Below are 25,077 nucleotides of genomic sequence, written 5' to 3'. Positions count from 1 at the left end.
AACCAGCTTTAAAACAAATGTTGTTGTTGTTGTAAGTCACTCAGTCATGTCTGAAAGGGACTTATATAGTCAAAAAATACAAAAAAAGAAAAAGATCTACAAAATCAATCCCAAACAATTAAGAAAATGGCAATAGGAACATGTATATCAATAATTACTTTAAATATAAATGGATTAAATGCTCCAACAAAAAGACATTGACTGGCAGACAAGACCCATATATATGCTGTCTATAAGAAACTCACTTCAGACCTAAAGACACATATAGACTGAAAGTGAGAGGATGGAAAAATATATTCCATGCAAATGGGAAGCAAAAGAAAGCTGGAGTAGCAATCCTCATATCAGACAAAATAGACCTTAAAATAAAGAAGATTGTAAGAGATAAGGAAGGACACTGCATAATGATCAAAGGCTCAATCCAAGAGGAAGACATAACAATTGTAAATATCTATGGACCCTACATTGGAGCACCTCAATACATACGATAAACATTAACAGACATAAAAGGAGAAATTGACAGTAACACAATAATAGTAGGAGACTTTCGCATCCCATTCACACCAATGGACAGATCATCAAAACAGAAAATTAATAAGGAAACACATGTCTTAAATGATACATTGGATGAGATGGATGTCATTGGTATCTTCAGGACATTCCATCCAAATGCAGAAGAATACATACACCTTCTTATCAAGTGCACATGGAATATTCTCCAGGATAGATCACATCTTGGGTCATGAATCAAACCTCAGTAAATTTAAGAAAATTAAAATCATATCAAGCATCTTCTCTGACCACAAACCTGTGAGACTAGATATCAATTACAAGAAAAAAAAAAACTGTAAGAAAAACAAACACATGGAGATTAAATAATATGTTCCTAAATAACCAACAGGTTACTGAAGAAATCAAAAGGGAAATCAAGAAATTTCTAGAAACAAATGACAATGAAAACACAACAACTCAAAATCTATCAGTTCAGTTCAGTTAAGTTCAGTTGCTCAGTTGTGTCTGACTCTTTGTGACCCCATGAATTACACCACGCCAGGCCTCCCTGTCCATCACCAACTCCCAGAGTTCACTCAGACTCACGTCCATCGAGTCAGTGATGCCATCCAGCCATCTCATCCTCTGTCGTCCCCTTCTCCTCCTGCCCCCAATCCCTCCCAGCATCAGTTTTTTCCAATGAGTCAGCTCTACGCATGAGGTGGCCAAAGTACTGGAGTTTCAGCTTCAGCATCATTCCCTCCAAAGAAATCCCAGGGCTGATCTCCTTCAGAATGGACTGGTTGGATCTCCTTGCAGTCCAAGGGACTCTCAAGAGTCTTCTCCAACACCACAGTTCAAAAACATCAATTCTTAAGCACTCAGCTTTCTTCACAATCCAAATCTCACATCTATACATGACCACTGGAAAAACCATAGCCTTGACTAGACAGACCTTTGTTGGCAAAGTAATGTCTCTGCTTTTGAATATGCTATCTAGGTTGGTCATAAGTTTCCTTCCAAGGAGTAAGCATCTTTTAATTTCATGGCTGCAGTCACCAACTGCAGTGATTTTGGAGCCCAAAAAGATAAAGTCTGACACTGTTTCCACTGTTTCCTCATCTATTTCCCATGAAGTGATGGGACCAGATGCCATGATCTTCATTTTCTGAATGTTGAGCTTTAAGCCAACTTTTTCACTGTCCTCTTTCACTTTCATCAAGAGGCTTTTTAGTTCTTCTTCACTTTCTGCCATAAGGGTGATGTGGGATGCAGCAAAAGCAGTTCTAAGAGGAAAGTTTAGTAACAATAGAGTCCTACCTCAAGAAACAAGAAAAACATGGAATAGACAACCTAACTTTACACCTAAAACAACTGCAAAAAGGACAAAAATCCCCAAAATTAGTAGAAGGAAAGAAATCATAAAGATTAGAGCAGAAATTGGAGAAGGCAATGGCACCCCACTCCAGTACTCTTGCCTGGGAAATCCCATGGACAGAGGAGCCTGGTAGGCTGCAGACCATGGGGTCGCGAAGAGTCGGACACGACTGAGCCACTTCACTTTTACTTTTCCCTTTCATGCATTGGAGAAGGAAATGGCAACCCACTCCAGTGTTCTTGCCTGGAGAATCCCAGGGACGGGGGAGCCTGGTGGGCCGCTGTCTATGGGGTCGCGCAGAGTTGGACACGACTGAAGCGACTTAGCAGCAGCAGCAGCAGCAGAGCAGAAATAAATGAAAAAGAAATGAAAGAAACAATAGTAAAAAACTAAAATAGTAAAAACTAAAAACTGGCTCTTTGAGAAGATAAAATTGACAAACTTTTAGCCAGACTTGTCAAGAAAAAAAGAGAGAAGAATCAAATCAACAAAATCAGAAATGAAAAAGGAGAGTTTACAACAGACAATGCAGAAATACAAAGGATTATAAGAGACTGTTATGAACAACTATATGGCAATAAAATTGATAACCTGAAAGAAATGGACAGATTCTAGAAAAGTTTAACCTTCCAAAAGTGAACCAGGAAGAAAGAGAAATTATGAACAACCCAATAACAAGCACTGAAATTGGAGCTGTGATCAAAAATCTTCCAAAAATCAAAAGCCCAGGACCAGATGGCTTCGCAGGAAAATTCTATCAAACATTTAGAGAAGAGCTAATGCCTATCCTTCTAGAACTCTTTCAAAAATTTGCAGAGAAAGGAACAGTTCCAAACTATGAGGCCACTATCACCTGATACCAAAACCAGACAAAGATGACACAAAAAAAGAAAACTATAGGCCAGTATCACTGATGAACATAGATGCAAAAATCCTCAGCAAAATTTTAGCAAACAGAATTCAGCAATGCATCAAAAAGCTCATACGCCATGATCAACTTGGGTTTATTCCAGGGATGCAAGGATTCTTCAATATATGCAAATCAGTCAATGTGATACACCATATTAACAAATTGAAAGATAAAAACCATATGATAATCTCAATAGATGCAGAAAAAGGCTTTTACAAAATTCAGCACCGATTTTTGATTGAAACTTTTTAAAAAATGGGCATAGAAGGAATCTACCTCAACGTAGTAAAGGCCATATATGATAAGCCTATGTCTAACATTATTCTCAATGGTGAAAAACTGAAAGCATTCCCCCTAAGATCAGGAACAAGACAAGAGTGTCCACTTCCACCACTATTATTCAACATAGTTCTGGAAGCCCTAGCTACAGCCATTAGAGAAGAAAAAGAAATAAAAGGAATCCAGATCAGGAAAGAAGTGAAGCTCTCACTGTTTGCAGATGACATGATTCTGTCCATAGAAAACCCTAAAGATAGTATCAGAGAATTACTGGAGCTAGTCAGTGAATTTAGCAAAGTTGCAGTATATAAAATCAATACACAGAAATCACTTGCATTTCTATATACTAACAGTGAAAAATCAGAAAGAAAAATTAAAGAATCAATCCCATTCACCATTGCAACAAAAGAATAAAATATCTAGGAATAAACTTACTCAAGGATACTAGAACAAATAATTTCACAATTTGTATGGAAATACAAAAAACCTCGAATAGCCAAAGCGATCTTGAGAAAGAAGAATGGAACTGGAGGAATCAACCTGCCTGACTTCAGGCTCTACTACAAAGCCACAGTCATCAAGACAGTATGGTACTGGCACAAAAACAGAAATATAGATCAATGGGACAAAATAGAAAGCCCAGAGATAAATCCACACACATATGGACACCTTATTTTTGACAAAGGAGGCAAGAATATACAATGGATTAAAGACAATCTCTTTAACAAGTGGTGCTGGGAAAACTGGTCAACCACTTGTAAAAGACTGAAACTAGAGCACTTTCTAACACCATACACAAAAATAAACTCAAAATGGATTAAAGATCTAAATGTAAGACCAGAAACCATAAAACTCCTAGAGGAGAACATAGGCAAAACACTCTCCGACATACATCACAGCAGGATCTTCTATGATCCACCTCCCAGAAGATTGGAAATAAAAGCAAAAATAAACAAATGGGACCTAATTAAACTTAAAAAGCTTCTGCACAACAAAGGAAATTATAAGCAAGGTGAAAAGGCAGCCTTCAGAATGGGAGAAAATAATAGCAAATGAAGCAACTGACAAACAACTAATCTCAAAAATATACAAGCAACTCCTACAGCTCAATTCCAGAAAAATAAATGACCCAATCAAAAAATGGGCCAAAGAACTAAATAGACATTTCTCCAAAGAAGACATACAGATGGCTAACAAACACATGAAAAGATGCTCAACATCACTCATTATCAGAGAAATACAAATCAAAACCACTATGAGGTACCATTTCACACGAGTCAGAATGGCTGCGATCCAAAAGTCTACAAGCAATAAATGCTGGAGAGGGTGTGGAGAAAAGGAAACCCTCTTACACTGTTGGTGGGAATGCAAACTAGTACAGCCACTATGGAGAACAGTGTGGAGATTCCTTAAAAAACTGGAAATAGAACTGCCTTATGATCCAGCAATCCCACTGCTGGGCATACACACTGAGGAAACCAGAATTGAAAGAGATACATGTACCCCAATGTTCATCACAGCACTGTTTATAATAGCCAGGACATGGAAGCAACCTAGATGTCCATCAGCAGATGAATGGATAAGAAAGCTGTGGTACATATACACAATGGAGTATAACTCAGCCATTAAAAAGAATACATTTGAATCAGTTCTAATGAGGTGGATGAAACTGGAGCCTATTATACAGAGTGAAGTAAGCCAGAAAGAAAAATACCAATACAGTATACTAACCCATATATATGGAATTTAGAAAGATGGTAACAATAACCCTGTATACGAGACAGCAAAAGAGACACTGATGTATAGAACAGTCTTTTGGACTCTATGGGAGAGTGAGAGGGTGGGATGATTTGGGAGAATGGCATTGAAACATGTATAATATCATATATGAAACGAGTCGCCAGTCCAGGTTCAATGAACGATACTGGATGCTTGAGGCTGGTGCACTGGGACGACCCAGAGGGATGGTATGGGGAAGGAGGAGGGAGGAGAGTTCGGGATGGGGAACACATGTATATCTGTGGCGGATTCATTTTGATATATGGCAAAACCAATACAATATTGTAATGTTAAAAAATAAAATAAAAATCAAAAGAAAAGAAAAAAAAGAATAAATTAAGAGAGATGGAATGACTGCTTTAAAAAAAAAAGTACTGTACACAGAAAATTATAAGACACTAATGAAGGAAATCAAAGATGACATAAACATATGGAGATAGATCTGATCTAAACAGATAGATTAGGTTCTGAAAGATTAACTCTTGCTGGCTAAAATCACAAGAAACTGACTAATATACTAGATCTCATTTGAGCTGTTTTATGCAGAGAATTAAATAAGTTTAAGGACTCAGGAAAGGTGGTTTGGGGAGCAAGCTACTAGGAGAAAGGAAAACAGTGGTCTTAATAGGAAATACCATTGTGCTGTCATTGTATCAGATTCATAAAGATAAATTTACTTAGATAATTATAAGATTTAAACCCTATCTTGTCAGGGCACCCTAATTTTTGTTGTTGCTGAGGATACTCTGGTTTCTTGGCTTTTTCTTCTAAACACTTCAAGACACTATACTGATATTTAACTTCCTTAGACAAGTTCTGTAGAGTTGATTCAATTACACTAACTTCTCATTATTTCATTCCTAATGGGCCTTACTACACATTCACTTTGATTTCTCGATGGAATCTTAAGAGACATTCCCATCACATGTCTATGATCATTATTACATTGTTATCTTAAAAGATTATTTCAGGTCACCCTGTTTCCAAATCCTAGGACTACCCTTTTATTTCCTTTGTATTTCACTCTTTTATCTTCCCTGGTGGCTCAGAGGGTAAAGAGCCTGCCTGCAAGGTGGAAGACCTGGGTTCGATCCCTGAGACCTGGGTTTGATCCCTGGGTCAGGAAGATCCCCTGGAGAAGGAAATGGCAACCCACTCCAGTACTCTTGCCTGGAAAATCCCATGGACAAAGTCTGGTGCAGGCTACAGTCCATGGGGGTCGCAAAGAGTCGGACATGACTGAGCGACTTCACTTTCAGTCTCTTTCACTCTTTATTTCCTTGCCTTAAACTCTAGGCAAACTTCTTGTTTTTCCCAAGCCTGTTCCCACTTCCTGTGCAGGCCCTTATGGTGGTGTTACTGCCCTCTGCTCACTTCACGTGGATTCTAAATGCAAGCAGCAGTCAGTGCTCCTGCTAACATGGAACACTGACATGAAATTCATAGATCCTGTGCTTCATAATCACTGGTCACTGCCACATGCTTCTTCTCCAGCCCTTTGGCTACACCCTGGGCAGTCTTATTCTAGTTCATCATTTAGGGACATCTCTTCGGGCTTTCCATCTCTCTTTGACACAGACACACCTAATCCACTGATCCCTCACTGATTCCTCTTCCTGGACTTGAAGTCTCTCCTTGCCTTTTCCTGCTTCAACTAAAATCCCATCCTTTCATACAGTGGCTTCTTTTCTTTTTTTTTTAATTTTTGGCTGAGCTGGGTCTTTGTTGCTGCAAGTAGGCATTCTCTTGTTGAGGTGGAGAGGGGCTACTCTCCAGCTGTGGCAAGCTGGGGCTGCTCACTGTTGTAGTGGTGCTCAGGCTTCTCACCGCAGTGGCTCTCTTGTTGCGGAGCATGGGCATGCAAGCTTGTGGGCCATGGGCTTAGTTGCCCTGTGGCATGTGGGATCTTCCTGGATCAGGGGTTGAACCCATGTCCCCTGCATTGGCAGGCAGATTCTTAACCACTGCAGCACCAGGGAAGTGCTATACTGTGGTTTCTGAACACAGAATTTGTATCACCTCTCTGGCTGGATCTACTCCTTGAGTGCAGGTATGGAGGCAGTTACTTCCTTTAACTTGCATGTGCATCAAAGAAAATATCCTCTAAATAAGAGTATGACTTTGGGAAAATCTTCTCATATATTCCAGTTGTCTTATTTGTCAAAGAGGGATAATACTCCAGCCTACCTCAAAAACTTTATAAAAGCTAAATATATGAAATGGTAAAAAGCTTAGACAAAGTCACTTTGTACTTGAGAAATTTGAACCCAGACTGAAGTGGATGGAAACCGGAAAGTTCCACTTTTAATGTAAATATGTTACTTCTCGCAGGGAAATCCTGGAGGCAAGACCCTTGAGGAGAGACGCTCCAGCCTGGATGCTGAGATTGACTCACTGACTAGCATCTTGGCTGACCTGGAATGCAGCTCCCCCTACAAGCCTCGGCCCCCGCAGGTAAGAGCTAGCTGTGAATATTAGCCACAGATAATCTGCAATTACCTGAAGCACAAGCTGCTTCTTACAGCCCTTCTTTCTTTTTTGATTTTCTCAGGGTCGATGGTCTAAGTTATCTTTTTAATATCAACGTGTCTGTCAACAGAAATTTATTTAATTGATTTGATTAGTATTTTCTCTAAAACAGCACCACAGCATCCTACCCATTTATAAGTTAAATCTTCTTATGCCATTGCCCTGCTCCTTTTCTGGCTTTGCCTAGGTGGATATTTTGTTATATGTTAGTAGAATCTTCAGAGATATGGTTTAGCATGGCTGTGTTAAAGTCAGGGTGAGAACTACATCTTTTCTAAGAAATTCCTTACATCAAATACATAGAGACACCTTCCTTTCTCAGTTGTTGTAAGTAATGCTGCCTAGGACATGTTCATGTATATTTTCTTTGGAGCTATTTACATGACTCAGAATTTTTAGAGTGGGATTTCTGCATTGGGGGTTATGACTACTTCTTATTTTTCTTTCCATGGATACTGAATAGCTTATATTAGTACCAACAGTTTGAATATATAAGTTTCTCCCCAGTTGTACTAGCATTTGGTACAGCAATTAATGTATTTTTCTTTTTAACCTATTTTTTTAACTGAAGGATAATTGCTTTACAGAATTTTGTTGTTTTCTTTCAAATATCAACATGAATCAACCGTAGACATACATATGTCCCCTCCCTCTTGAACCTCCAATTTTTTTTTTCTAATGCAAGTGGTGTCTTGTTATTAGTTGTTCTTTGCATCCCCTGGCTTCCTTTAGAGTGTGGCTATTTTTCTTCACCTTTATTTATTATCTGCATTTCGGAAGCTGACCTTGCACTGCTAGTGGTCACTCCTTGCTTCCCTCCAGTCTCGAGAAAGTAATAGTAAATCAATTTCAGAGCTTCTGAGCCCTCATAAGACAGCCAGTGTACTGTTCGTGCAGACCTTGGATGGGAACTGTTGTCACTGTGTTATGTTTGCTTGACCTTCAGCCCTCCAGTTCTCCAGTAGCGTCTCCAATATTCACAGTGATTCCTTTCACAAATAAAAAACCAGTCCTGCTTCTCTGCTGTCAGTCATTTCAACACAGTACTGAGTAAGGCGCTTTCCTCATTAGACATGCTCCAGCTGCCTTTTCTAGACATATCATGGGACTGTCAGTTACGTGGGGCACAGGCAGCACACGCTAGTGCTTAGTTCTTCCTTAGCTGTCATCACTGTTGGCTTCACTTGGCCTGTCAGTGGTGAAAATGCACTTTGTTTCTATAAACACGTGCTGAGCTGCAGACAGGTGGCACCTGCTGTGGTCTTTTGGGGGAACTATTAGAAGGAGGAAAGAGGTTGGTTAAAAGGAAGAAAAATAGGACCAAATGGTCCTCTTTCAGGAACACGTAATAAGTTCAACAGTGGCAGATATATCAAAGCGCAAGGAAAAGACTGAGATATTCTTTTAAAGGTGGCAACATCTGAAAAGATAATTCCAAATACTCGCATGTTCTGCTGAGGGATGGAGGGGTGGTGATGTTGGAGGCGAGAGGGGAGAGCAACCTGAAGGAAGGTTCAGGCTGCATTCAGAGAACTGCAAGCTGCCTAGTGGCTGCAGACGAGGTCATTGAAAGCTTCAAGTGGACTATAAGCCTAGAAGGTCTCCTGCTCACAGCCCATGGATATGTTTGAGTGCCAGATGAAGATTTTGGCTTATTTTATAAATAATGGGGGATAGTTGAAGGTTTCCAAGCAGAGAAAATCTACAGTTCATCCTGGAGAAGGAACATAGGAAATAAGACACTGTTTCTCATGTGATTGATCAGTGTCTCTTGAGTATGGCTTTTTCATAAAAAGAAAAACATTCAGAGAAAAATCTCAGTATGATCTAGAACTTGAAAATCAAACACAGGTCTAATTTCAAGGTCCAGCTGTGCTCACATTGTGGTCATATGTCCTCAGACAAGCTACTCACCTACGAAGTCTTAGTTTCCTCATCATAAGCATCTATGTCTCAGAGTTGAGATATCTGTGTTTCACTCTAGTGTGAAAAGATGTGAAAGTACTTTATAATCAGTAAAGCACTGTTTAAATATCAGTGATTATGAGTTTGTGTGCACAGTGAGATTGCACAAGCAAAATGTGGCTGCTGAATAAACCCATTAAAATGCAGAGGTGAATTGGAGGCATGTGTAGACAGTCTTAAAGAATATAGGCTATGTTAAGAAAAACCTCTAATCTGAATCTCCCCAGTATATATTAGGGTATGAGAATTTAGGAGGAAAAACAAGATTAAGTAAAAATCCTATTTAAAAAAGAGAGAAGGCATATATATGTATTTATGCACAAAATGGATGAGTGCAGTGGCAAAGTCAGTGGCCTTGCCATTGTGTAAAGTGGGCGTGAAGTATTTGCTGGGGTGGAATTGGAAACATGCTTAACATCAAACAACATTCAGAAACTCAGGAGTAAGCAAGGCTAGCTGGAGAACATTTCTGAGACCTGGGCCCATCCTCTTGCATCTTTCTAGAGTGAGAGGTACAAGCTATTGGTTATAAGATAGGCTCAAGGATATGCTGTACAACACAGAAAATATAGCTAATATTTTGTAATAACTATAAATGGAAAGTTACCTTTAAAAACTGTATGAAAGTTAAAAATTAAAAAAATTATTAATGATAACTCAAGTAGAACAGGTTGAGATTTCCACTTTTCATGTTTCTGTTCCATTCAGAAGTTAAACAGCAATCCATTCTAACTTCTTTATTCTAATTTACGAAAGCAAAACTTAAGTGGGAGAAACAGCTCATTCTTCTGAATTATCTTAACTCTTGTGGAACTGAATTAGATACGTTAGTATTTATTGGTTAACATAATTATATACTGTGAGAACAATAATCACACACTTAAAATATTAAAAATATGTGCCAGGAGAAGATGGTGTTTGCAGTAGACTGTGTTGTGTTGTAATTAAAAGGTACTTGAACAGTCCTCAAAATGTGGACTGTTAATGGCCAACTTTGATGTTTCCATTTTTGATCCAAAGCTAATTGCAAAACCTGTTAAATCACTGACAACTTAAAGTAGGCTAGTAGGTCTGTGATTTTTCATTATTCAATCATGTGTTGTGTGCTTTACTGAACCCACCTTTCCTGAATCACCTTTGCAAGGCTGCATTGACTCATGGATAGAGGATAAAATGATCACATAGGTAGAATGTTTGTATAGTAAGAGGTCCAAAGTTGCTCTATTTACTTAACAACTGAAAATATCTGAAAACAGATTTTATGGGGGCATTTTCTTCCTTTTACCAAAGGAGTAATTTCTACTGTCATATTTCCCAACTTTATTTCTATTCACTTTTTTATCCATATTTTTTATTTGGGAAGTATGCTTCATTCCACATTTTCATTCATTCAGCTAACATTTATTGAGATCCCGTTGTGGGTTAGGCATTGGAAATATAGAGGTTAGAATCCACATTTTCTTGCTTTAGAGGAATTTCTGGTCTTACAGAAGAGACAAATGCATAAACAGTTCAGAGGGGCACAAAAGAAGGGCTTGTTGGATGTGCTACTTGAAGTTATTGTGTGACTCACTGGATGTTGAAATTGTTGGGAAATCAAAAATAGGAATATCAACTTTATATTTTACATTTTTCTAGGGAAGTGTCAGGGAGGACTACCCTCAGCAGGTAGAATTTGAGTCCCTTTGGCTGCATATTTGGGAAGGGCATGGAATTCAAATGAGAGAATAATATAAATACGTTAGTCTTGGGATGTTGAAAGAGAATGAATGCCTTTTTGAAAGACTAAAGTAGTTATGACATGGGGTGTGTGAAGTACAAAGGGAACAGCAGATGGAATCCCATGCTTTACTTAATACCTAAATATCCTTCTTGATACCTAAGGACTCTTACAGTAAAAGGAGAAATTTGGGGGGTGGGTAGCAATGATATTTCTGGTTAGAGTGGGTTTAGGGGTAACACCTTTTGAACTTTTACAGAAGATTTTAAAATCTATTAACACATCTATGCCAGCCATTGCACAGAGTAATGTGATTAAACTACCATAGTATTTAGTACTAAAATTTCTAATCATGATAAAAAGTATATGTTAGGGAGTAGTTTTAGAAGAACAGATGTGAGAAGTTCTGAGATGGTTGTGGGTTGAACTGCAGACTCAGTATGATCTTAGAGTATCACAGTTTAGAGGTCTTTTAGCCAAACTCTAGTTTTTGTCTAGAGAGAGGAAGTAATATTGCTCAGTAAGGCTCATTAGAGGTAGAATCAATGATTTTTTTTTGTTTTTTCTTTTTCCTGAACCAAGAGGTAATGGTTACATGTGGATACTAAGAGCAACCAAGGGACATACTGGTTCCCTTTAGTGTTTCAATAAGTCTATTCTAAAATGGCACCCTTTTGTGGCACTTCCTCTAAAACATGGCTTGGAAACATGAAGGAGTAAACAAAATACAACATAACTTAAAGGGAAATTGAATATTTATGATTATATATATATTTTTAATTAGTATGAATATAGACCCCACCCATCTGGCATTCTGCTGTTAGTAAAAGCACAGATTAGACTCCTGGCAAGTGTACATAGGGTCACCTTGAAATTCTCTTGGTTTCTTAGAATACAAAGGATAAATCCATGGACTTATGATTTCCTTTCCCTTCTCTTGGCAAAACCATGCCTAGATCGCTGGCTTTCTAATTCCTGGTGCAAAGCTGACCTTTCTTCCCTGCACTGAGTTTGGTAGGGCAGGGACTGGTACCTAGGTAACTCGGAGGATATTTCAGGTATTTTATATTAATTGTCATTAAAGATTTAGTGTTTTTGAATCAAGTTTCTTTGAAATTGGTCAAATACAATTTCTCTGTCTTCATTTAGGATAGTATGAAAACATTTGGAGCAATTCCAGGGATAAGGATAGGATTGGACAGCCTATTATACAGAGTGAAGTAAGCCAGAAAGAAAAACACCAATACAGTATACTAACACATATATATGGAATTTAGAAAGATGGTAATGATAACCCTTTATGCAAGACAGCAAAAGAGACAGATGTATAGAACAGTCTTTTGGACTCTGTGGGAGAGGGAAAGGGTGGGATGTTTTGGGAGAATGGCATTGAAACATGTATAATATCATATATGAAATGAATCACTAGTCCAGGTTCAATACAGGATACAGGATGCTCAGGGCTGGTGCACTGGGATGACCCAGAGGGATGGTATTGGGAGGTATGTGGAAGGGGGGTTCAGGATGGGAAACACGTGTACACCCGTGGTGGATTCATGTTGATGTATGGCAAAACCAATACAATATTGTAAAGTAATTAGCCTCCAATTAAAATAAATAAATTTATATTAAAAAAAAAAAAACCTAGGTTCCCAAGCTTGCCAATAAGAAGAGCACTGTCTTCTCAATTCCCTGTGATCGCCTCTGTGAAAAGACCTCCAGTTGTGTGAATTGTCCATACCACCAGTCTGAGCTTCCTTTTCTATATTTATAATATGGGCATGGTAACTACAGTTCTCCGCTTTTGCGGAGAAACCATATTTTCTAGTCCCAAGAAATAAGATATTGACTTTGAGCAATGGTCCACTCAGTCTTTCCCATTTTTCATTTTTTTTCTTTTTGGATGTGAACCATTTTTAAAGACTATTGAATTTATTACAGTGTTGCTTCTGTTTTATATTTTTAGTTTTTGGCTCTGAGGTATACAGAATTTTATAGAAGGAGATTAAACCAGTCAGTCCTAAAGGAAATCAGTCCTGAATATTCATTGGAAGGACTGATGCTGAAGCTTCAATACTTTGGCCACCTGATGTGAAGAAGTGACTCATTGGAAAAGACCCTAATGCTGGGAAAGACTGAGGGCAGGAGGAAAAGGGAACAACAGAGGATGAGATGGTTGGATGGCATCAGTTCAGTTCAGTTCAGTCACTCAGTCGTGTCCAACTCGTTGTGACCCCATGAACTTCAGCACGCCAGGCTTCCCTGTCCATCACCAACTCCCCGAGTCCACCCAAACCCCTGTCCATCAAGTCGGTGATGCCATCCAACCATGTCATCCTCTGTCGTCCCTTTCTCCTCCTGCCCTCAATCTTTCCCAGCATCAGGGTCTTTTCAAATGAGTCAGCTCTTCACATCAGGTGGCCAAAGTATTGGAGTTTCAGCTTCAGTATCAGTCCCTCTAATGAACACCCAGGACTGATCTCCATTAGGTGGACTGGTTGGATCTCCTTGCAGTCCAAGGGACTCTCAAGAGTCTTCTCCAACATCCCAGTTCAACATCATCAGTTCTTTGGCGCTCAGCTTTCTTTATAGTCCAACTCTCACATCCATACATGACCACAGGAAAAACCATAGCCTTGACTAGATGGACCTTTGTTGACAAAGTAATGTCTCTGCTTTTTAATATGCGGTCTAAGTTGGTCATAACTTTCCTTCCAAGGAGTAAGCATCTTTTAATTTCATGGCTGCAGTCACCATCTGCAGTGATTTTGGAGCCCAGAAAAATAAAGTCAGCCACTGTTTCCACTGTTTCCCCATCTATTTGCCATGAAGTGATAGGACCAGATGCCATGATCTTAGTTTCCTGAATGTTGAGCTTTAAGCCAACTTTTTCACTCTCCTCTTTCACTTTCATCAAGAGGCTTTTTAGTTCTTCTTCACTTTCTGCCATAAGGGTGGTGTCATCTGCATATCTGAGGTTATTGATATTTCCCCCAGCAATCTTGATTCCATCTTGTACTTCCTCCAGCCCAGCGCTTCTCATGATGTACTCTGCATATAGTTAAATAAGCAGGGTGACAATATACAGCCTTGACGTATTCCTTTTCCTATTTGGAACCAGTCTGTTGCTCCATGTCTAGTTCTAACTGTTGCTTCCTGACCTGCACACAGGTTTCTCAAGAGGCAGGTCAGGTGGTCTGGTATTTCCATCTCTTTCAGAATTTTCCACAGTTTATTGTGATCCACACAGTCAAAGGCTTTGGCATAGTCAATAAAGCAGAAATAGATGTTTTTCTGGAACTCTCTTGCTTTTTCGATGATCCAGTGGATGTTGGCAATTTGACCTCTGGTTCCTCTGCCCTCTCTAAAACCAGCTTGAACATCTGGAAGTTCACGGTTCACGTATTGCTGAAGCCTGGCTTGAAGGATTTTAAGCATTGCTTTACTATTGTGTGAGATGAATGCAATTGTGCGGTAGTTTAAGCATTCTCTGGCAGTGCCTTTCTTTGAGATTGAAATGAAAACTGACCTTTTCTCAGCCAGTGCTGAGTTTTCCAAATTTGCTGGCATATTGAGTGCAGCACTTTCACAGCATCATCTTTCAGGATTTGAAATAGCTCAACTGGAATTCCATTACCTCCACTAGCTTTGTTTGTAGTGATGCTTCCTAAGGTCCACTTGACTTCACATGGATGGCATCGCTGAGTCAGTGGACATGAGTTTGAGCAAGCTCTGGGAATTGGTGATGAACAGGGAAGCCTGGCATGCTGCAGTCTTTGGGGTCGCAGAGAGTCAGGCACAACTGAGCAACTGAACATATTAAACTGAACTACTGGCCTGCCAGGGAACTGCCAGTCCTTCCTGTTTTGTTTTCAGATGGTTAGCTTGTGTTGGGAGCTTGCTTGTAACTTCAGGTCTTTGAAGGTTTGCGGTTTGTCTTTCCTGAATGCTGCTACTCCATCAATGATATATTTATCTTTCTTATTTAAACCTTTTAAAATGATTACAATTTCTTAGTTTGTTTGGAAACTGAGTACATACTTGCTGTTTGGTTACATGAACATATCTTGAGTTTCAATCCCAGTGCTCCCACACTGCATTCCTTTCATAGAGCAGTAATTTATGAGGCAACCTAAAAAATTATTTCAGGTGTGTCTGTGTTGCATGGAAGGCTTTTTATTTGTAATTCATGTGGCCTAAGGGCTTGCTGGTTCTGTAATCAGGGTGGAGTCTTCTATGCCATGGATCTTCTATTCTCTTGTGCTTCTTGTTCTAGCTTGCAAAAGCCATGAGCAGCTGCAGGGGAAATTAATGATTAAAATTTTAATATTCCATACTATTTGTTGCAACCTAAACATGTATGCTACTGGAGGATGAGACGTGTGACATGCTGATACTGTGTGCTAAGATGGAGAATATTGCTGCAGAATGAGACTTGGGTGTTGCTTTGTTTGGCTTCTTGGAAATGGAGATAGGAACTGGGTCTTATACTGTTGAAAAAGAGAAGAGGTATGGATAGTGTCATTTTCCTCTTCTCGTATTCCTTTGGGAAAAATGTTAGATTCATAGCATGATTTGATTGGGCTTCCCAGGTGGCTCAGTGCTAAAAAATCAACCTGCCAAGCAGGGGACATGGGTGGGAAAGAGCCCCTCTGGAAGGAAATGGCAACCCACACCAGTATTCTTGCCTGAGAAATCCCATGGATAGAGGAGTCTGGTGGGCTACAGTTCATGGGATCTCAAAGAGTCAGACAGGACTTAGCAACTAAATAATAAGAACAAAATTCACTTAAAACAAAACAAAACAAACAAACAAACAAATTTTTTTTTGATTTGTCCATGTATCTGTAATGTCTGCTTACTAATAGCTTTCTTTGAAAGCTATGGTCAAAGTTGAAATATAGTAGAAACCTCATATGTAAGTTGCCAAATGGAGTCCATTAAAGTAATAGAGGCAAAATACCATTTTAAAAGAAAAGAGGATCTAATTCTTTGGAGTTCCCATATTTAGTAGATCTGGGGTATTTTGAATTAGTCTGTACCTGCCAGGAAACCTCAACTGTTAAGTAACAATGAGGTGGGGGTGGAGGAGTGGTTAGCTGACTCAGAGTTGCATGCCATGATTTTGATGACAGGCAATTAATTTTTAGATTGTATATAATTGCATCTCAATAACATTTATACCTCTTCCTTTTAAAGAAGCTGATGTTTGTATTTGTGTCTTAAGTGACAAGCATAATAAAGTTAGCTTTTCAATTTTGAGTGCCAAGAAAATGTAACATTTTCACGTGGAACTTTATGTTGAAGATCTTCCTTGGGTTGCTGCTGCTGCTGCTGCTAAGTCGCGTCAGTCGTGTCCGACTCTGTGCGACCCCATAGATGGAAGCCCACCAGGCTCCCCTGTCCCTGGGATTCTCCAGGCAAGAACACTGGAGTGGGTTGCCATTTCCTTCTCCAATGCATGAAAGTGAAAAATGAAAGTGAAGTCGCTCAGTCATGTCTGACTCTTAGCGACCCCATGGACTGCAGCCCACCAGGCTCCTCCGTCCATGGGGTTGTACAGGCAAGAGTACTGGAGTGGGATGCCATTGCCTTCTCCGGTTGCACCTCTCCAAAACTTCTTTCCCAAAATGCCCATTTGACTTGCCCCAGTGTAAGAGTGTGCTCTGAGTGTGTGATGTGGGTAAGGTCTCAGCAGTGAAATAGGAGGAAGGGAAGCAAGGCAGCTGTGCTCTGAAGTGTCCAGGAGAAGCCAGCTCTACTGGAGCCTAGGGGGGGAAGAGGAAGCCTTCTCTGGTGTCCTGGCCACAGTCCCTTGGGTAGGTTTTAGCTGTGATTTGTTTGCAAGACCTTGGCTCAGAGATGATTGTGTTACATTACATTGAGTCACTCCATTTAGACATTGGTTTAAAAAGAAGCTCACAAAGCTGCCTGTTGAGCTTCTCCATTTTATAACACAATCTTAGTGGAAATAATTAGCTCTATGTCCATGCGGAAGCACACATCACATTTGCAAAATTAAAGAGCTTTCTTGTCAGGACTGCTTTCCTTATTTCTTTCCTTCTCTCCCACTGTTTAAATATCTATTTTGGTGGTAGCCTTAGTCTCAGATCCCATGGTTCCCTTTATTCCTTTATCTTTTTTTTTATTTAAAAGCAAATAAACAACAGAATACAAATTTGTCTATGTTTTTTACTCAAGATGATTAGATTTTACCACGGCAAATGCATGGGAACGTTGTGTTTTAAGAGCAAGAGCCGAATCTCAGATAAGATATTGTCACATTTTTGTGCGTTTCAACACCCATTTCCTTTGTATGCCTTGTAGCTAAAATAAGCGTAATGATGATAAAGGTAGTCTCTTTGAACAGAAGATTGGAGGTGGTTAATACTAATCCTACATATCACCATTTGTCATGGTGAGTAACTGGTCTGTCCTCTCCACAAAAATACCATGTTGGAAGATAACTGCTAAGCTTACTTTCATACTGTGGAAGAATTACCAGGAACGTCACATGTCATCTTTCAGTGAATACATTAACTACAGATATGAAAGTTTAATTTGGTATATTTTGTTATTTGAACATACATATTTCCAGTTTACATAAAACTGTGAACTGGACATTTGTTGAAATGAAAGATACCAGTTGGGTACTTACTGCTGCTGAGCCAGTAGGTATACTTTTCACGTACGTGCGCATGGGGCCACTTGTGAATTTTAGAATTTGTCTCTGGGAATTTGGCCTCTCTGAGGTCCTGAGCCCAAACTTGCTATGCTATCGTATTGGGGTTCAAGACCTCAGAAGAGAATTGGATTATGTTTTGCTACTCTGGATCACAAATTGCTCACATGTAAAGTTAAATTTCCAATAATTTTACTTCACAGAGTATACCTTATAGATGGTCTAAAAGTGTACATACAATGCCTGAAGCTTACGCAGCTGATAAATAATTGTGTTAAATACCTGACTATATAGCCCTTGAGGCAAGATTATCTTCTTATTTCCTGCAAACAAGAGCCATATGAATTCATATTTGCTGAGTAAATAAGTAAATATTGTCAGCAAATCCAAAAAGAATGTAAGAATTCACATTCTAGAAGTCTGCTAGAAACCCCACTTTGGAATTGGCATTGAGTTAGTGCATGACATAGTTATACCTGCTTTCTGATTTCTCCATAAGTAACAGCAGGTATTTGTAGCAGTAAAAAATAGTACAGCTGAGGCAAGTGAGGTACATATGGACAACTTAACGGCAGCTACTGATTCAGCTAAAATTTCTCGCTTTATCTCTGCACTGCCTTGTATCACTTGAAGGCAATGCACTTGGTTGAAAAGATGATGTTTTCTGGGATTATAATTCATTACTATAACTCTTTTTTTTCTTATTGTGATGATATAAAAATAAACATCAAGGTCTTTTCTGTATCCTCTAGGTAACTGCTAAAAAGAAAGGACCATTATGTTACTCAGTGTTTCCTAATACAAAGATCAATATGATAAGTTCTTCAGATTCAATGATAGAAGACAAAAAGTTACTTGACTGATGAGCTAATGTATGCTTCTTTTTTTCAGAAAAAAAATAGCAAAAATTCTGCAGAATTATCATATGACTCTTTTGTTTGAGCCTCAATGATTCATCTCCTCCTTCCTTTACCGCATTATTTCTGATACCTCCTGACCTGATATTTGAAATATTATGTGTGTGCCAATTGTAAGCCATTTTTAAAACTGATTGTCTTAACCTAACTAACTTGTACTTTTTAAATGGAAACAAGCTTTCTGTCTATATGTGTCTATGAAAATCCTTAAAAATAAGTAAACTTAAGACATTTTAAAGCGACCATTTAATTCTAAATAGATTGCTTATATAGATCATAAACAATGGATCAATAACAGTAACATTCTGCTGGTATAACTAAACTATAAGAATTAAAGTGAGTTAAAGAGATGAATATTTGTTTAAGAAATGTGTTTCAGAAAGCTTCAAGTACTAGTCATCAGACATGTAAGCCCATTACTCAAAGTAAGCCCATTACTCAAGTTATTTTAATAAGTGTCTTGACTGTTTTGAGATTGTATCATCTTGATATTATACTACTTATATGAAAATACTGAAAAATGTTATTTCTCAGATACTGCTAGAAGTGCAATAAGGAATCCTCTTGGCTCCCTCTGCCACCCAACAGAGAGTGATGTTTTATTTTCTAAATGACCAGTGTGTGTGTGTGTGTGTGTGTGTGTGCATGTGCGCAGTCGCTCAGTCGTGTCCTACTCTTTGCAACCCTATGGACTGTAGCTCACCAGGCTCCTCTGTCCATGGATTTCCCAGGCAAAAGTACTGGAGTAGATTGCCATTTCCTTCACCAAGGGACCTTTCCAACCCAGGGATTGAACCTGCATCTCCTGCCCGGCAGGTGCATTCTTTACCACTGAGCCACTGGGGAAGCCCAGACCAAAAGTACTAATAGCTTAAAAAACAAAACAAACAAACAAAAAAACCCAATTCCTTAGACTTTTCAAAATTTAATACTTTTGTGCTTAAAATGACACTATCATGGAAGTGAATAGCAACCCATGGACTGGGAGAATTCACTTGGATATCATGTATATGATAGATTTCTATCTAGACTATATGAAGACTCTTATACATCAGTAAGAAGACAAATAATCTAATTTAAAAATGGACAAATGATCTTGATAGACATTTCTCCAAAGATATACTGGAAGCTAATATCATAGGAAAAGATGTTATTAGTTATCCAGGAAATAAATCAAAACTGCAATGAGATACAACATCACCCACACTATGATGGTTATAATACAAAAGACAGAAACATATAAAAAAAAAGATGTAGTGAAATTGGAGTTGTCATACATTGCTGGCTAGTTGTAAAGTGGCACAGCCACTTTGGAAAAAGCCTACCAGTTCCTCAAAAGATTAGACTTAAAGTTATCATATGATCAAACAACTTTGTTCCTAAATATATATCCAAGAGAATTAAACATTTATCCACACAAAAGCCTGTCAATGAATGTGCATAGCAGCATTATTCATAATAGCCAGAAAGTGGAAACAATTTAAACATCAATCAATTGAAGAATGAATAAACAAGTGTAGTATATCCATCCAGTTAAATATTATTTAATCATAAATTAAAATGAAATACTGATACATGCCAAAACACATATAAATCTTGAAAACTATGCTATATGAAGAAACCAGTCACAAAGATTTCATGTAACATGATTCCATTTATATGACTAGGCTGATCTATAGATTTAGACAGTTTAGTGGTCTCCAGTGACTGAGAAGGGGGAAAAATGGCAACAGCAGGTCTTTGGGGAATGATCGAAATAATCTGCAATGAGAAAGCGATATTCATTTTACAATTTTCAGGAGGCCTTCTGCAGTACAGAAGCCAAGGGTTCAATCCCTGGGTAAGGAAGATACCCTGGAGAAGGAAATCGCACAAAGGACTCTTTGTGACCCCATAGACTGAGGCGTCCAAGCTCTTCTGTCCATGGGATTCTCCAGGCAAGAATACTGGAGTGGGGCACCATTTCCTTAAAGTAAGAAGACGCATCTTTAAAAACCACAAATGAGTATCAGAGTAATTAGTACACTTGGGAGTCCCACCTTATACTGAGGCTGTGAAGTACTCTTTCCCCTATCTCCCAAGCCCAGCTCTCACTTGTGCATGGATGAGGTGTGTTTTTTTGTTTTGTAAAATCCGTAACCCAGCTGTGACACTTCCTTCCACCTCTGCCTGTACATCTGTTTCCTACAGAGTGCTGCTGCCTCAAGTGAGGTGCGTGAGGCTTCTGTAGATGCTGGGGAACAAGATGGAACAAAAATGCTTCACACCTGGTTCCCAAATTACAGGCATGCTGGACTGGGGCCAACTTCAGCCCACTCTGCTTTCCAGATTGGGAAATCCAACGGACAGTGGAGCCTGGTGGGCTACAGTCCACGGGGTTGCAAGAGTCAGAAATGACTTTGAGACTAAATCACCACCTCCTGTGGGGACAGTCTAATTATTTTGGGAATGATCAAATAGCAATTAGTGATATTCATTTCACAATTCCTTAAATATACTAATGACCAACAGACTGGTTCAAACTTGGGAAAGGAGTACGTCAAGGCTGTATTTTGTCACCCTACCTATTTAACTTATATGCATCATGAGAAATGCCTGGCTGGATGAAGCACAAGCTGAAATTAAGATTGCCAGGAGAAATATCCATAGCCTCATATATGCACATGGCACCACCCTTATGGCAGAAAGCATAGAGGAACTAAAGAGCCTCTTGATGAACGTGAAAGAGGAGAGAGAAAATGCTGACTTAAAGCTCAACATTCCAAAAACGAAGATCATGGCATCCGGTTCCATCACTTCATGGTAAATAGATGGGGAAAAAATGGAAACAATGACAGGCTTTGTTTTCTTGGGCTCCAAAATTAATGTAGATGGTGATTGTTGCCATGAACTTAAAAGATGTTTGCTTCTTGGAAGAAAAGCTATGACCAACCTAAGGTGAAGTGAAGTTGCTCAGTCGTGTCCGACTCTTTGCGACCCCATGGACTGTAGCCTACCAGGCTCCTCTGTCCATGGGATTTTCCAGGCAACAGTACTGGAGTGGATTGCCATATGACCAACCTAGATAGCATATTAAAAAGCAGAGACATTACTTTCCCGACAGAGGTCCTTCTCGTCAAAGCTATGGTTTCTCCAGTGGTCATGTATGGATGTGAGAGTTGGACTATAAAGAAAGCTGAGTGCCAAAGAATTGATGCTTTTGAATTGTGGTGTTGGAGAAGACTCTTGAGAGTCCCTTGGACTGCAAGGAGATCCAACCAGTCCATCCTAAAGGAAATCAGTCCTGAATATTCATTAGAAGGACTGATGCTGAAGCTGAAGCTCCAATACTTTAGCTACCTGATGCAAAGAGCTGACTCATTAGAAAAGACCCTGATGCTGGGGAAGATTAAAGGCAGGAGGAGAAGGGGATGACAGAGGATGAGATGGTTGGAAGGCATCACTGACTCATTGGACATGAATTTGAGCAAGCTCTGGTAGATGGTGAAGGACAGGGAAGCCTGGTGGGCATGCTGTAGTCCATGGGGTCGCAAAGAATAGGACATGACTGAGCAAATGAACAACAACATTTCACAATTTCTTGAATATACCAGTGATCACTGTACATTTTTGAAGAGTGGACTTAGTGGTGTGTGAATTATATCTCACTTAAAAAAAAATAGAGCTCTATATTGAGCAATGTGCCTTTAATACGGAGGTAAAATTGCCCATGGTCCACACTTTAAAGAAGCTCATAGTCTATTGGGAGAATGCAAACTGACAGTTAAGGCACAGAGTATACATCCTAAGGAAGAAGCATATATAGGATGCTGCCGGAAGAGATGTAACTCAGCATGGATGTTGTGGAAGCTGCCTGGGACTCCTAACCGTACTTGAATAGGAGTCACTGCAGGTAGGACCAGACTTCCATGTAGATCTAGGGAGCATAACACAAACTAATATTTTGAAGGCAGTACCTTTCTAACAGTAAGGACAGTTGAGGTTCAATGTAGGCTTCCTCAGAAGATTGCTTATTTGCCTTCATTGGAGCCAGTTGAAATGATTCTCTGGCATTTACTGGGTGAATTTTTAAATGCTCTAAAACCTCAGTTATTAACCTGAGTTAATAATACATCTCAGAGTTTACATGAGGACCACATGGAATACTGGGTGTATGTGCAATGTGTGAATGCACTATCTTGGACATGATAACACTGTTATTGCCGTCGCTATCACGACCACCACCATCATCATCAGGTGAGTCTTGGCAGTAACTCTGGGAAAGTCATTCAGGCAACAGATGGGAGAATTGATTTGAAAGATACTAGGATTTTGTGGTTTTCTCATTCTTGGTCACAGGGCTTGGAGTTTTCTGTTCCTTGATGTAAAACTTAGAAGTAAAGACAGACTTTGGTCCTATCCCAGGCCCCCATATTGACTATTTCTGTGCTTAAGGCAAACTACTCAGCCTCAATAAAGGTTTTTGTGCTGCTTGCTATAACAACTAGCAGAGATATGTGATTTTTTTAGAACTGTTACTGAGAAGAATTTTTGATGGGGACTTCCTGGATGGTCCAGTGGTTAAGAATCTGCCTTCCAAAGCAGAGGACACAAGTTTGATCCCTGGTCAAGAAGCTAAAATTTCACATGCTACAGGGCAGCTAAGCCTGTGCATCACGACTGGAGAGACGCCATTGCATACAGGAAAGCCAATGGCTTAAAAATTAATTAAATTAAAACATTTAAAAAAGAACCTTAATGACCTTTGGAGATTGTGTTTATAAATATCAGCAGAACTCTGGTGAACACTGATAAGAGCTATAGGTGAACAGAGTGCGGGTAGAAAGAGACTCCTTCCTTAACCTTGCAAAAATACGCCATCTTGTGAAAACAGGCAAGTGGAACAACTTAGTTGGACATTTAAAAATATTATTTAAAATGTCTTGAGAGGTCTCTGATACTGGGAAGGATTGAGGGCAGGAGGAGAAGGGAGCAGCAGAGGATGGGATGGCTGGACAGCATCATCAACTCAAAGGACATGAGTTTGAGCAAACTCCAGGAAATAGTGGAGGATGGAGGAGCCTGGCGTGCTGCACCGCATGGGTTCTCATAGAATCATACACGACTTAGCAACTGAACAACAGCAAGAGGTCCATAATTTCCATCATCAGCCCAGGTGTCCAGTGGGTATGCTCCCTCTTTCTGAGTCTGTTTCAATATTTATAAACTGGACTTGAGAAATGACATAATCTCTTATGGTGTTGTTAGCTTGAATTGGTATGGCTTTTGCCCTGTGTAAAAGAAGAAAATATGTATATATTTATTTTTCTTTCTGTCCTTTAATTATTTCACTGTAGAAGTTTTTCTGCACTACTCATTTGGAGTTCCTAGAAGTCATTATGTGCAACCAGAGGGTAGTGTCTGCAAATCGAAGGGCCACGTTCATGTTTTTCAGGATAATGTGAAGTTAGGTTCATTGTGTTCAGCACGTTTTGCAAACAACCTGGTAGCATTTAAGATTATTTAGAATGCACTCTATTGGGGGTGATTAAAATAATAGATTCTGGGACTAGACTGCCTTGAGTTCAGATCCTAACTCTATCACTTTCGTTGTGACCTGGGATAGATCACTTAAGCTTTTTGTGCCACAGTTTTTCATCTCTGTAATGGAGATAGTTAGAGTATCTACCTCTTAGGATTGTAATGAGAAATAAATGAATTGCCATGTGTAAGCACATAAAACAGTGTTCGGTATATAGTTAGCAGCATTTGCTCAGGTGGAAAAGAATCCGTCTGCATTGTGGGAGACCTGGGTTCTATTCCTGAGTTGGGAAGGTCCCTAGAGGAGGGCATGGCAATCCAACACCAATATTCTTGCCTGGTGAATCCCCATGGTCAGAGGAGCCTGACAGGCTATGATCCATTGGGTTGAAGAGGCTGACATGACTGAGCAACTTAGCACAGCACACAGTGCAGCAGCATTTGCAGTAGCAGATTTTATCATTGGGAATTAAATGCTAATCCTTATTTTAAAACTGTCCAAGTTGTTGCTTTTATGTTAAAGAAAGAGATTGATTCATAAATTTCGTCTGTGACCACCATACAACTGTCTGAACAGATCGTCTATCTCACATAAATTGGTCGTCATTCTTATATCATGTCACAGTGTGGGTCTAGCTGTTCCTGAGCCTTTGTCCAGTTCCTTTGGTTATTTTAGCGTCTTCTCATGCATGGATTCTAAGGCCAAAACTAGAGCAATAACCTTTCGTCTGACATATGCATGAATCATTGACATCTATTTCTGTGGATCACAGGGTAATTCCTCTGATAACTGAATAAAGTTCACTGTAAAAACAAAAATCATGACTCATAGATTATGAACTTGTCATGATTTAATAAGCCTAGTATTGAACTATTGGTATAATTTATTCTAACTAAAGCGGAAAC

At 39.3% G+C, this 25,077-nt stretch overlaps 1 protein-coding gene across 10 annotated transcripts in view; it reads left to right on the top strand.

The window, feature by feature from the left end:
• LPP (LIM domain containing preferred translocation partner in lipoma) overlaps window positions 1–25,077 on the top strand; it is a 759,650-nt gene that overhangs the window by 350,147 nt on the left and 384,426 nt on the right. For all 10 annotated transcript variants that reach the window (XM_061413171.1, XM_061413188.1, XM_061413215.1 and 7 more), the window contains one exon: window positions 7,170–7,292. In XM_061413171.1, the coding sequence (XP_061269155.1) occupies window positions 7,170–7,292 (123 nt within the window). The remainder of the gene's footprint in view (window positions 1–7,169; window positions 7,293–25,077) is intronic.

The sequence above is a fragment of the Bos javanicus genome, chromosome 1 (genome assembly GCF_032452875.1).
Source record: "Bos javanicus breed banteng chromosome 1, ARS-OSU_banteng_1.0, whole genome shotgun sequence".
NCBI classification, from domain to species: Eukaryota; Metazoa; Chordata; class Mammalia; order Artiodactyla; family Bovidae; genus Bos; species Bos javanicus.
This window is presented reverse-complemented; position numbering and strand designations above follow the sequence as displayed.